The following is a 12,745-nucleotide window of genomic DNA, read 5'->3' as shown; positions in this document are numbered from 1 at the left end:
ACATCCATTCTCTCAGTTCTATAAATACATGGTTTGGTTACTCACTGCATAAGCCTTGGAAAAGGCCTCTTTACTGACACTTTGGCGTTCTCTGAAATCGCTTGTTGGAAAGCCTTTCAACTGGAATGTATCCAAAGATACATCCAAAGGTCTGCTCTAGCAACCTAAGCATGCCCCCACCTGCCTGCCTTATTTATATCTGGCCCAAGGCTTGGCACCAGACATTGGATTCCTCTTTCTTGGTGTTGAGGTAACACAACTCTGTACAACACAACTAGGAGGAGGATGGGGACAAACTAGATTTAGTAGCCTCTGGGCCTGTCCATACCTCTGCTTAACGTAGATTGCCTCACGACTCCTTTAATTCTCCTTTGTCCATGTGTCATTGTGGAATAATAAATGAATGAAAATGAGTTTTATTCTTAGGGAAGGTATGGTGAGGATGACCATGCCTGCCTTAAGACCGATTCTGTGAACAAAGAGGTTCAAAGGAGCCCCAAGGAATGGCCCCTTTGCAGAACTGTTTCTGCATGTTTTACAACCTGAGTTGTAAATGTCTTGCATCCTGAGATGCTGAGACAAAGCAGACGTTGGACTCACAAGCTTGACTCCCTAAGAGGCTCTTTTCCTGGCTAATGTTACAATTAAGCAAAGAATGTGTTAGAATTAGATTGTTAGCCTTGAATTTAGAGATGACCCGGCATAACAAGAACAAATAGCAGATGATTGTTTAAGAACTAGTAAAGGTAAAGGGACCCCTGACCATTAGGTCCAGTTGTGGCCGACTCTGGGGTTGCGGCGCTCATCTCGCTTTATTGGCCGAGGAAGCCAGCGTACAGCTTCCGGGTCATGTGGCCAGCATGACTAAGCCGCTTCTGGCGAACCAGAGCAGCACACGGAAACGCCGTTTACCTTCCCACCGGAGTGGTACCTATTTATCTACTTGCACTCTGACGTGCTTTCAAACTGCAAGGTTGGCAGGAGCAGGGACCGAGCAATGGGAGCTCACCCCGTCGCGGGGATTCGAGCCGCCGACCTTCTGATCGGCAAGTCCTAGGCTCTGTTGTTTAACCCACAGCACCACCCGCGTCCCATAGAAAATGCATACTTGGGGTCAGTTTGACCTGCTAGTTTTATTTGCACAGAGGGGGTCGTTCTGAGAAGGGGAATCGATTAAAAAACAAAATGCATCCCTTTGCCTAAAACGGTCCTGTCCCGTAAAAATCAGATGTTGTTGTATTCTTATCACTTTAATCTCATCTCTATCACTATGTTAGTTTTGTTAATTGTAAGTGTTTAGTCAAACCCTACTAGTGAGTTCATTTCTTTACATTGATTCGGTAAATAAAGGTAAAGGGACCCCTGACCATTAGGTCCAGTTGTGGCCGACTCTGGGGTTGCGGCGCTCATCTCGCTTTATTGGCCGAGGCAGCCAGCGTACAGCTTCCGGGTCATGTGGCCAGCATGACTAAGCCGCTTCTGGCGAACCAGAGCAGCACACGGAAACGCCGTTTACCTTCCCACCTGAGTGGTACCTATTTATCTACTTGCACTTTGACGTGCTTTCAAACTGCTAGGTTGGCAGGAGCAGGGACTGAGCAATGGGAGCTCACCCCGTCGCGGGGATTCGAACCGCCGACCTTCTGATTGGCAAGTCCTAGGCTCTGTGGTTTAACCCACAGCGCCACCCGCATCCCATAGTTAAGAACTAGAACTCTTCTTCAAATGCTTCATGAATATTATAAAACACACCCCTATTGTAAAAACTGCTAATTTGAATGGACATGGGATGTATGTTATTGCTGGGGGTACCAGTTTTACATGTTTAGGAGCAAACATGATGTAGGCGGATCGGGAAGCCTGTAAACTGCAATTTCTTAACCAATAGGAATTGTAGTAGGGATATTTGAACAGTCTTAGGGTATAAATTATCTGTGATGTGAACTGGAATGTGCAATCCCCTCTTTCCAGCATGAGCTGGGGGGTTCTTTGCCCACAGTACTGTGCCGACAACAATAAATCTCCTTCTGCTTGATCGTGGTGGTAGACTCCTTTCAAAGAGAAATTTGAATCCCTCTGAGAAAGAGGGCAACCAAAATGGTCAAAGGCCTGGAAACGATGCCTTATGAGGAACGGCTAAGGGAGCTGGGCATGTTTAGCCTGGAGAAGAGGAGGTTAAGGGGTGATATGATAGCCATGTTCAAATATATAAAAGGATGTCACATAGAGGAGGGAGAAAGGTTGTTTTCTGCTGCTCCAGAGAAGCGGACACGGAGCAATGGATCCAAACTACAAGAAAGAAGATTCCACCTAAACATTCGGAAGAACTTCCTGACAGTAAGAGCTGTTCGACAGTGGAATTTGCTGCCCAGGAGTGTGGTGGAGTCTCCTACTTTGGAGGTCTTTAAGCAGAGGCTTGACAACCATATGTCAGGAGTGCTCTGATGCTGTTTCCTGCTTGGCAGGGGGTTGGACTCGATGGCCCTTGTGGTCTCTTCCAACTCTATGATTCTTATTCTATGATTCTAGATTTGTCGTTCTCCTCCATCTGCTGCTGTCCCACAGTTTTTTTCTGCCCTAAATCCAGAGATGTCTTATGCTTTGAAAATCCAAATCGGGAAAAAGCGACATTGATCGCATAGGGAATGTCCGGATAATAGGGAAGAGAAATCTGGAGGGCGGTGGACTTTGCGTTGGGAGGAAAACAGAGCTTTGAACATTTCTTTCCCACCAAATTTGATACAGGGAAAAAGAGGTCTGTTGTGCACCTCCTTAGTCCACAACTTCATGCCAGAGTGTCGTCCCTCCTAAATGACCAGAAGCGTTGTGCGCGCGCGCCTGTGTAATGATATGGGATTAAAGCATTAGTTGGCTAATTGCACTGATTAAAGCCTATAACTGCTTCCCACCCCTGGCAGAATGTTGTGAGGCAGGATGTGGTGGTGGAGGTGCTGGAAATCTCTCTAATGTAGAAGAAGGCCGTAACTCAGTGGCAGAACGTCCCCTATTCCATCCTTTGCGTCTCCAGGTAGGGCTGAGACCCAGGCAAGCCACTGCCAGTCAGGGTGAATGAAACTGAGCAAGACGAAACCTTTTCCAGACCCAGAATCTTGTAAAGGTCTTAGGGCTGAATCCCTGGTGTTTCCCAGGTAAGCCTGGGAGAGACCCATGCGGGAGACAATGCCAGTGGTCTGACTCTGCATTAGGCACCTTCCTGTGGTGCATCAGTGTGTTCTGGGGGTAATTTGTATCATGCTACAGCCGTGGAGAATCTTTATTTGTATTTCCCCCCTCCTTTTGTCCAGTACAGGCAGCAGTGACCCTTACTGCATTGTGAAAATTGACAATGAAGCCATTATCAGGTAAGTGGTGAACATTAGAACACCCCCTCCCCCCCTCCCTCTCTCCTTGCCCTGCAAATCAGAGGAAAGGGGCCAAAATCTGGACTTAATCCAAGCATACTTCTCATGCGTTACCCCAGGGGTCTGCAACCCGCGGCTCCGGAGCCGCACGTGGCTCTTTTACACCTTTGCCGCGGCTCCGGGGCGGATACTAGCAAGGGGAGGAGGCGCATTGTGCGCCCCGACACTCCCCACTGTGGCGGGCGCTGTACTGGCTGTGACGTCGCATGGGGGCGGTGCGTGCGTTAGTCACGCACCGTCCCAATGTCACCTTCCCGCCTGCTGTCAGATCGGAGGGCAGCGGCGCGCATGCTTTAAATGTTGCAATGGTTTTGCGGCTCCCAGTTGTTGTTTTTCTTCGGAAACGGGTCCAAGTGGCTCTTTTTGTCTTAAAGGTTGCAGACCCCTGCGTTACGCCTTGCATTTCAGATTGTGTATGACAGGGGTAGGCAACCTAAGGCCCGGGGGCCAGCTGTGGCCCAATCACCTTCTCAATCCGGCCCGTGGATGGTCCGGGAATCGGTGTGCTTTTACATGAGTAGAATGTGTGCTTTTATTTAAAATGCACCCCTGGGTTATTTGTGGGGCACAGGAATTCGTTCATTTTTCCCACCAAAATATAGTCCGGCCCACCACATGGTCTGAGGGACTGTGGACCGGCCCATGGCTGAAAAAGGTTGCTGACCCCTTTTCCTTTTAAGCACCTGGTCCTTTTTATCTCTCTCTTCCTCCCACCAGGACAGCCACTGTGTGGAAAACACTATTTCCTTTCTGGGGCGAAGAATACGAAGTCCACCTCCCCCCCACCTTCCACTGCGTGTCATTCTATGTCATGGACGAAGATGCACTCAGGTATGACATCACTTCCTGCGGAGATGAGGCTCTTCCTCCTGGCTCTCCTTTTTAACGGCGCTGCATCTACGCAGCAAGTTATTGTGGACTCCATGCTTCTAGTGCACACAAGCTTTGTGGAGCCTCTTCGCAACACCATCCTCATTGAAATGCCACACATACCCCTCATTTTACTCGCATTTACCCTTTCGGCAGAAATTTCAATACGTTCAAAATAAATATATGTGGAAGTGATAAATCTGGAAAACATAGTGCCTTGCACCTTAAAAGCTGCAGTGGTAAACATTTCTTAAGTTTTCTGTAAATAAATAAATGAATAAATGTGCTACTGCTAAGCTTGGGTCTGCTGACACCTCCCTGTTGTGTGTGGCTGGTGCCATTTCTTTAAAAAAAATTGTATTTATATATCACTATTTATTTAAAATATTAATCTTTTTTAGATAATTTTTTATTAGTTTTCAATTACAATAATCAAATAAAAGCCTCGTTATAACAATGCCAAATTATTATACAATTACTAATCCCAATCATTCAGATGCCAAATTATATAATTTAGGTGGCCTCCCGCGTGCTAGAATTGATGGTTTGATGATTTACCCAGTACTTTATTTAAAATAATAATAATCAGAGCGGTTTACATCAATTGTACATAAAACCATGCAATAAAGACCATATTTAAAAAAACAACTTAAAAATAACTATTGTGGAAAGATGTATTCTTAATGGCCTGCATAAGCCTGATGGAATAGAAAAGCTTTCAGCATGTATTTGAAAGTCGAAACAGAAGGCGCCTGCTGAATCTGTACTGGCAGAATGTTCCACATTACTGAGCGGATGACAGTACAGTGGTACCTCGGGTTAAGTACTTAATTCATTCCGGAGGTCCGTACTTAACCTGAAACTGTTCTTAACCTGAAGCACCACTTTAGTTAATGGGGCCTCCTGCTGCCGCCGTGCTGCCAGAGCACGATTTCTGTTCTTATCTTGAAGCAAAGTTCTTAACCTGAAGCACTATTTCTGGGTTAGCGGAGTCTGTAACCTGAAGCGTATGTAACCTGAAGCGTATGTAACCCGAGGTACCACTGTACAGCATCCCTAATAGATGGGCCAGCTGGCCAGGCCTGGATATGTACCTTTTGCTACCTGAGGTGAAGGACAAGATTGTAACCCCCCACCCCGTAACACAAGATGGTATCCCACCCCCCTGTACAGAATCTGACCTGGTTGCCAATTGAAACATGAATATCACAAGATCTACCACTTTATGTGCGGGGTTCAGGGGAATGGCGGGTGGGCTGTTGCCACTGCCAGCATCCGCTGCCTGAAGCAGGCGCATCACTCTGCCTGGGGCAAGGACCGGCTCCACACTCATCCTCTTAGGAATTATGTGCAGGGAAGGAGAACCCTGACCCCAAGGCAGCCTCTTCCACTGCCAAGAAGTTCTTTTACCATTTGGAAATAACATTCTGGGGAAAGGTGTCTGTTCCTAGTGCTAAAAGGAAAAGGAGTAGCATTGGGAGAGGGTTTCTCAGATGGGTCGCCAGGAAAGGTTGTTGCATCAAATGTCTTCAGGTGATACTGTGGGTTTCAGTGTGAGACAATCTCCCTCTCTTGCCTCCAGTCCAATTTCAGTTCTAGTCCAGATCAGTAAAACCTGAAATGTCCCAGGCTTATACTCTCTGGTTTCTTGGATATCCCATTTACCTTACGTTTTTTGTTTTCCTTTCTCGTGCCAGCCGGGACGACGTCATCGGGAAGGTCTCCATCACCCAAAGCCTGTTGGCTGAGCACCCAAAAGGTGAGATTATTCCCTCTGTTGGGAGAGGTAAATAATTTTGAATGAGTAAATTGAACAAATTTGGTGCATGGTCCCTGCACCAAAAAGTCAATATCTGCAGATGGAGTAACTAAAGCAGGTGAACCTCCCATTTCTTTCCCATTTTCTTTACCTTCCCCCCTTATTCTTAGTAAACAAGGATGTTTGATGGATAACAAATTTGGCAACGAATTGTAACATCACATTCTTTTTTTAAAAAAACAGTGTTTCTGGCCATACAAAGAGTGCCTTTAAACACATGGGACCGGTTACCTGAGCCTTGAGATGCATGTGAACTCTGCACAACCCAGTCTTGACTGTGCTGTGCAAACTCTCATACTGTAACTGCTGCTCATGATCAGCTATACAGCGAGGGGAGGGGAATGTGCAAATTAAATGCAGGTATGTAGATATTCCTGTTTTGCACAATTTATTCCAAACACAGACTGTAGGAGTGAGGGGATCCCCTAGCTAATATCCTCTGCTATTCATGCAGATTCTGAATTCAGCTGCTTCTCCCCCCAATTCATATAGGTCCCATTTCTCTCGCTTTGTGTTATCCTTGTGGGTCTGAACCCAGAACAGGTTTGAGGGCAGCAGTCAAGAACTGGATCCCAGCTGAATCTCCTGCTCCCACCCACTTCCATCTCCTTATCTGTCTACCTTCCTAGACAGGAGCAAAAGAGAGGACGTGATCTGCTTGCTCAAGGATCAGGGGATGTCTTGGGAGGCCCAGTGACTCATCTTTGGGATGGAGGCGGGGAGAGAGATTGTGTCTGAGAAAAGAATCTTCCTCTCTTGACCTTTGGGGTAGTTTCTGCCCAGTAACTTAGATGCTTTCCCAAGATTTGGAGGTGATGGTTGCTTTCTTGGCCGTAGGCCTGGGTTCAGGGATCTCCTGGAGAACAAATCCCTGAGCTGGCTGTGTGAATATTGCAATGTTTTCATGTGATTTTGTGGGCCTGCTACGCAGGTTATTCATCTCTCAAGAAGACAGCAGGCCCTTCAACATCTCACAGAGCACACTTGTAATGCCACAGTTCTTTGTGAGTTGCTCCACTATAGTTTTTATTATTATTATTATTATTGGTTGCAGGTATTCATATACCGTTTTTCATCAGATGAGATACATTTATGAGGAAATCAGACAACAGAATTAAACAGTGCAGTATATCAGCCTTTGACAGCCTAGTTTCCTCTAGAGTCTAGAGCAGAGGTAGGCAACCTAAGGCCCGGGGGCCGGATCCGGCCCAATCGCCTTCTCAGTCTGGCCCACAGACAGTCCGGTAATCAGTGTGTTTTTACATGAGTAGAATGTATCCTTTTATTTAAAATGCATCTCTGGGTTATTTGTGGGGCATAGGAATTCATTCTGAGTTTTTTCTAAATATAGTCCAGCCCACCACATGGTCTGAGGGATGGCCCACGGCTGAGAAAGGTTGCTGACCCCTGGTCTAGAGGTTTTAGACTACAGGTCCCATTTTTGTTTTTGTTTTTTCTCATGGCATTTAGGTAATAAAAAAAGAGCAGATATTCTATGCATTGTGTTGTAGGCTGGCAATGAAGAATTGAATCCAATCCTTCTTTGATGAAAATAGGGACGTCTTATTCCATCATCATCATTTTATTATTTAAACCCAGCCCATCTGATTGGGTTGCCCCAACCAATCTGGGTAGCTTCCAACCTCTATAAAAACAAAATAAAGCTTTAAACATTAAAAAAGCTTCCCTATACAGGGCTGCCTTCGTATGTCTTCTAAAGGTTGTATAGTTACTTATCTCCTTGGTTCCGGGGCGGCGGGGGTTGTTGCATAACTCCATACCCTCCAACATTTCTGTGATGAAAATAGGGGCATCCTGAGGAAAAGTGGGACATTCCAGGATCAAATCAGAAACCTGGACAGCTTCTGTGAATCCGGAACTGTCCCTGGAAAATAGGGACATTTGGAGGGTCTGCAATGCTAGCCCTACACAGAACAGACCAGTAAATTGGAGCAAGTGGTCCATTCATTTTGTGTGAAATTCCCTCCCTCTTGCATCACTGCAGCAGCTGCATTCTGTTCGTTGACAACATTGCATGACTGACTCTTCCCTGTCTGCAGCTGATGAGAGACTTCCTTTTTCTGCTGCATTTCTAGGTCTGAACTTTAAAATGCTGTGTCTGTGTGCTTTCGCTTTGGGGTTTTTTCACTAGCACTTTCCCCCCATGAAAACATGCTCTTTACCGCTGAATCGGACCAAATGGCAATCCGCAAAATCTGAATTGAAGTTTGTTTTCTGACTTGGCGTTAAAAAGCAGGTTTTCCTGGGGAAAGTGCCAAAAGCGGCAAAAAAAAAAAAAAAGTGCTCAGGCACAGAGCTTTAAAGTGCTAACCTCTGCCTAGAAAGCGCAGGGCAAAAGGTAGGCGTGGATGATCCCACGCCTTTAGCCCATAACTCTTTCCTAGCATAGGCAAGACCCAGCACATTTACTGGCTTGTTCCAATAAATGGGATGGAAAAGATGAACAGGGTGACAACAGTGCCGGATTTATGTATAAGCTAAACAAGCTATAGATTAGGGCCCCTGGGCCCCCAAAAAAATTAAAGGGGGGAAAAACTGGATGTACATTTCCAAAATATAAGATAAAAAATAAAATAAAACCTACATACAGCAACAGTGTTTTGTGTTGTGTAGGCTCCTATGATGTAAGTAATGGGCCCCGCCTTCTAGCCTGCTCCCTAAAATATCACTGGTTTGCTCATTTCTATATATAGGGTGCCTCCATTCTGCATGGGCTGGTTGCATGGTGACATGTGCAAATGGCTTTAGATACCTATTAGGTCCATAAATTACCATATAGCGTATATTCAACACAAAAAACAGTGACGATTTGTTGTTGACAAAGGACAGCTGGCCATATAAAGGGCCCTGTTACCTTCAGTAGCTTAGGGGCTCATCAAACCTAAATCCGGCCCTGGACTAGGTGGCAAGAGGACTAAGAGCTAAGGAAGACTCCAGAGTCAGAATAAAATGTCAAAGAAGTTTTTAACAGTCTCCAGCTGTGTACACACTCCTGTTTAATCCACATCAGGATGCTCCCACTGCTGGTTTGGGAAGCGTTAAACACATAATGTTAGCCAATATCCATATCTGTCTTGTTGCTTCTTAGGAAATATATATATTTATTTTGGTCAATAACTAGTAGAGTTCTCAGGAAATATTTTACACTGTATTTTTTGTGTTGTGAACTAACCTGAGATCTATGGATGAAGGGCAGTATACAGCAATTTTTTAAAAAAAAAAGTAGTATAAACACCGACAGCTGGGAAACACTGGCCTGCGAGTGCTCCAAATGGAGAACAACCTTTACCAAAGGTGTCATGGACTTTCAGGACGCTTGAACTCAGGGCAAAGGGGAGAAACGTGCTAAGAGGAAGGCACGCTTGGCAAACCCTCACTGTGACCAACTCCCACCCGGAAACCTATGTCCCCACTGTGGAAGGATGTGTGGATCTAGAATTGGCCCCCACAGTCACTTATGGACTCGCTGTTAAAACCATGTTCATGGAAGACAATCTTACTCGACTTCTTCTCGCCAGAGAAGAAGACAGATTTTTAAAAGTAAAAAATAAAATACTGTTTTGTGGTGTGGTTTTCAACAAATCAGCTTCAACCGGAACTGAGAAAAACAATCTGTCTGTGCTTCCAGCTGGTAATGCGCACTCAGCCTTCATGACCCTTGTGGTCCTTTTCCAGCTCTATGATTCCGTGATCTTCTTTGACCCTGTGCCATCCCTGTGAGGGTAGGGCACGGTTGCCCCTGAGTTGAAAATCTTGTGCTTCCTTCTCCCTGTCTCTGTTCCCAGGCTATAATGGCTGGCTGAACCTCACTGAAATTGACCCAGACGAGGAAGTTCAGGGGGAAATCCATCTCCAGATTGAGATCGTTGACAGCGGAGCCGTGAGAAAGCTGCGCTGCACTGTGTTTGATGCCAGGTAAGGCTGTGCTGTGCCAGAGACGAGGTTGCAGGGCAAGGGTTTGCAACCTCCCCTCCCCTGTGACCTTATGCCATCCAGCCCTCTGTCTGATTTTAAGATGCTTCCACAAGCTGCAAAGCCAGACCCTTTGGCTGGAGCAAACTGCCCCTCTTCCCCCACAAAGACTCCTCAGAACTGTAGCTTACCCCTCACAGAACTACAGTTTTCAGTATCCTTAACAAACTACAATTCCCAGGATTCATAAATTCATTCATTTATGCTTTTCAAGTTTATACATTTCACTAATTTTACAATCATTTTGACATTTCAAAACTTGACTTCCTTCCCCCTCTTTCTGCGGTTCCTTAAATTTATTTTTAATACCTTCCACATATCCAGATTAACGTAATTTGCTCATTTATTCATTTACTTTAAATATATACTCTGGTCAAACTGCAGGTTATTACAATAATCCTGCCAGTGTTCTTATCTGTTTACAATTTACCCGTAAATATTCAATAAACCATTTCCATTCTTTGCTAAAAAGTTTGTTATCTTGATTTCTTATTCTTCTGGTAAGTTTAGCCATTTCTGCATATTCCATAAGTTTTTGTATCCATTCCTCCCTTGCTGGGACTTCTGCTTATTGCCATTTTGGGGCGAGTAACATTCTTGCCACTCTAGTCACATACCTGAATAAGTTTCTATACAGTTTTGGTAGTTCTGCCCCTATAATTCCCAAAAGAAAAGCTTCTGGGTTGTTGTCTTTTACAAATGTTATATTAAACATCATTTTCAATTCATTACATATCAGTTCATTACATACCCCACCCATCTGGCTGGGGGAAACCCAGCCAGATGGGCGGGGTATAAATAAATAAATAATTATTATTAAATTATTATTTCCCAGTAAGCTTTAACCTTACTACAAGGCCACCACATATGATAAAAAGAAACTTATTTCTCTTTACATCCCAGGATTCCTTGTTGGAGCTCATGTGCTTTGAATGTGTGGTGTTTGCACAATCTGAGTCAGGCCACCAGCCCTTGCAACTCAGTCTTTCTTGCCTACAGCAGCCTTCTTGGGTTTCTGTCCTGGCTCCCAGGTCTACTCAGAGATACTGGAGATTGGAGATGGGGCCTTCTAGATGCAGAGCATGCACTCTGCCACTGAGCTACTCTGCGTGGAGTCTGTCCCTCCCCCCCCCCCTGGAGGATGAAGCCAAGCCCTTTGTCAGGGAACATTCTGAGCCCTCTCTAATTGCAAGAGCCCTTAATCATGGGGGATTGGCTGACCGAAGGAATGAGCTGTACCGTTCCTTTAAGAAGAACAGAGGGAACACAGGGCGGTAATGCTGGGTCAGATAGACAGCCCTTCCAGCTTATTAATAAAAATTATTAATGATTTCGGTGAATAGCACTTGTGAAAGTACTTCCCATAAATTTTCTTGCTCTAGAGCTGGCACAGTACAGCAGCTAAGAGACTGAGCCCTCACAGGGATTTTATTTGTCAATTTTTTTTGACTACATTTTATTTTTGTCAATTTTTTGTTGGCAATATATTTTATATTACAAATTTCCCATATAATACATAATCGTTTTTTCTTTTAGCGACTTCCCATCCCATTTTTCATGGTGTTTTTTTATTCTTCCCCTTTGCTGCACCCTATCTTTCTTCTTTTATATCATAACCACAATACAATAATCTCTCATTCTTTCTGTTGCTCGTAGTTCGAATGATGCTCACAAATTCATCATACTATAATAGTTCTTCAAACAATCTGAAAAGGCTTCCATTCCTCCTTAAAGCAATCATCGTTCTCTAATTTTAGCTGTTAGCTTTGCAGATTTAGCCTAGCCCATTGCTTATCCATTCTTCTTTGGTGGGAACTACTTCTTCTTTTCATTTCTGTGCATAAAGAATCCTAGCTGCATACATAAACAACCTAACCATCTTTTTTGGGGACTTCCGTCCTTATAATCCCTAGATACGTTAGTCGATTTTTAAAAAGTCTATATCCCACCTTTGCTCAAAGGGGCTCAAGGCGTCGTGTGTGGGGATTTGAATTCTTCCAGGCAGCTTTTGACAAACGAGGCTCTCTCTCCTGGCCTCAGTCCCCTTCCCTGTTTGTAAAATGGGGAATAATGCTGATGTACCTTACAGGGTTGTTTTTGCTTTTATTTAAATTTGCCTTCTGCCAGGTCAGACCCGTGGTTCTAGCTGAGACCCATCTAGCTCAGATTGTCCATTCATTGACTGCTAGCGGCTGTCCAGAATCCCCAGCTGGGGAATGAATCGGGGATCTTCTTCATGCAAAGCTCTGCTGTAATAGAAATGCTGAATCCACTTTGACCATTTGCATTAATCAGAGGGGGCGGGCAGGGAAATCAACCAACATAACTGCATAGCTGGTATGAAACAGCGCAAGGAGGATTCATGGTTTTGTGGTGGGCACAGCAAAGATGAGACGGAAGGCAAAGTTCAGGCTTGCGAGGGTGTAGCAGGGAATGCCTGATCACTGCTGCTGTGCAAGCGGAGGATCTGGCGATGTGAGTCAGAGATGCGTTTTTATAAAGCGATAAACTTTCCCAATTTTCCTTTCTTTACTGTCTCGCGGTATCCACCAGTTCTCTGCTGGAAATAATCCTTTCATTAAAATGAAACTCTCAAACTCGGCGGGAGAAGAACATTGAATGTTCAAAAGGAAGCCTGTGC

At 44.9% G+C, this 12,745-nt stretch overlaps 1 protein-coding gene across 9 annotated transcripts in view; it reads left to right on the top strand.

The window, feature by feature from the left end:
- Positions 1-12,745, top strand: part of RASA4B (RAS p21 protein activator 4B) — a 49,828-nt gene that overhangs the window by 17,371 nt on the left and 19,712 nt on the right. For 4 of the 9 annotated variants that reach the window (XM_083479235.1, XM_083479233.1, XM_083479239.1 and 1 more), the window contains exons 2-5: positions 3,306-3,362; positions 4,140-4,253; positions 5,990-6,051; positions 9,918-10,047. In XM_083479235.1, the coding sequence (XP_083335361.1) occupies positions 3,306-3,362; positions 4,140-4,253; positions 5,990-6,051; positions 9,918-10,047 (363 nt within the window). Of the gene's footprint in view, positions 1-2,630; positions 3,150-3,305; positions 3,363-4,139; positions 4,254-5,989; positions 6,052-9,917; positions 10,048-12,745 lie in introns of those variants that run through there. The other 5 variants (XM_083479240.1, XM_083479237.1, XM_083479236.1 and 2 more) reach the window with 3 other exon arrangements.

This window comes from Podarcis liolepis (assembly GCF_965112155.1).
Source record: "Podarcis liolepis genome assembly, chromosome: 16".
Classification (NCBI taxonomy): Eukaryota; Metazoa; Chordata; class Lepidosauria; order Squamata; family Lacertidae; genus Podarcis; species Podarcis liolepis.
This window is presented reverse-complemented; position numbering and strand designations above follow the sequence as displayed.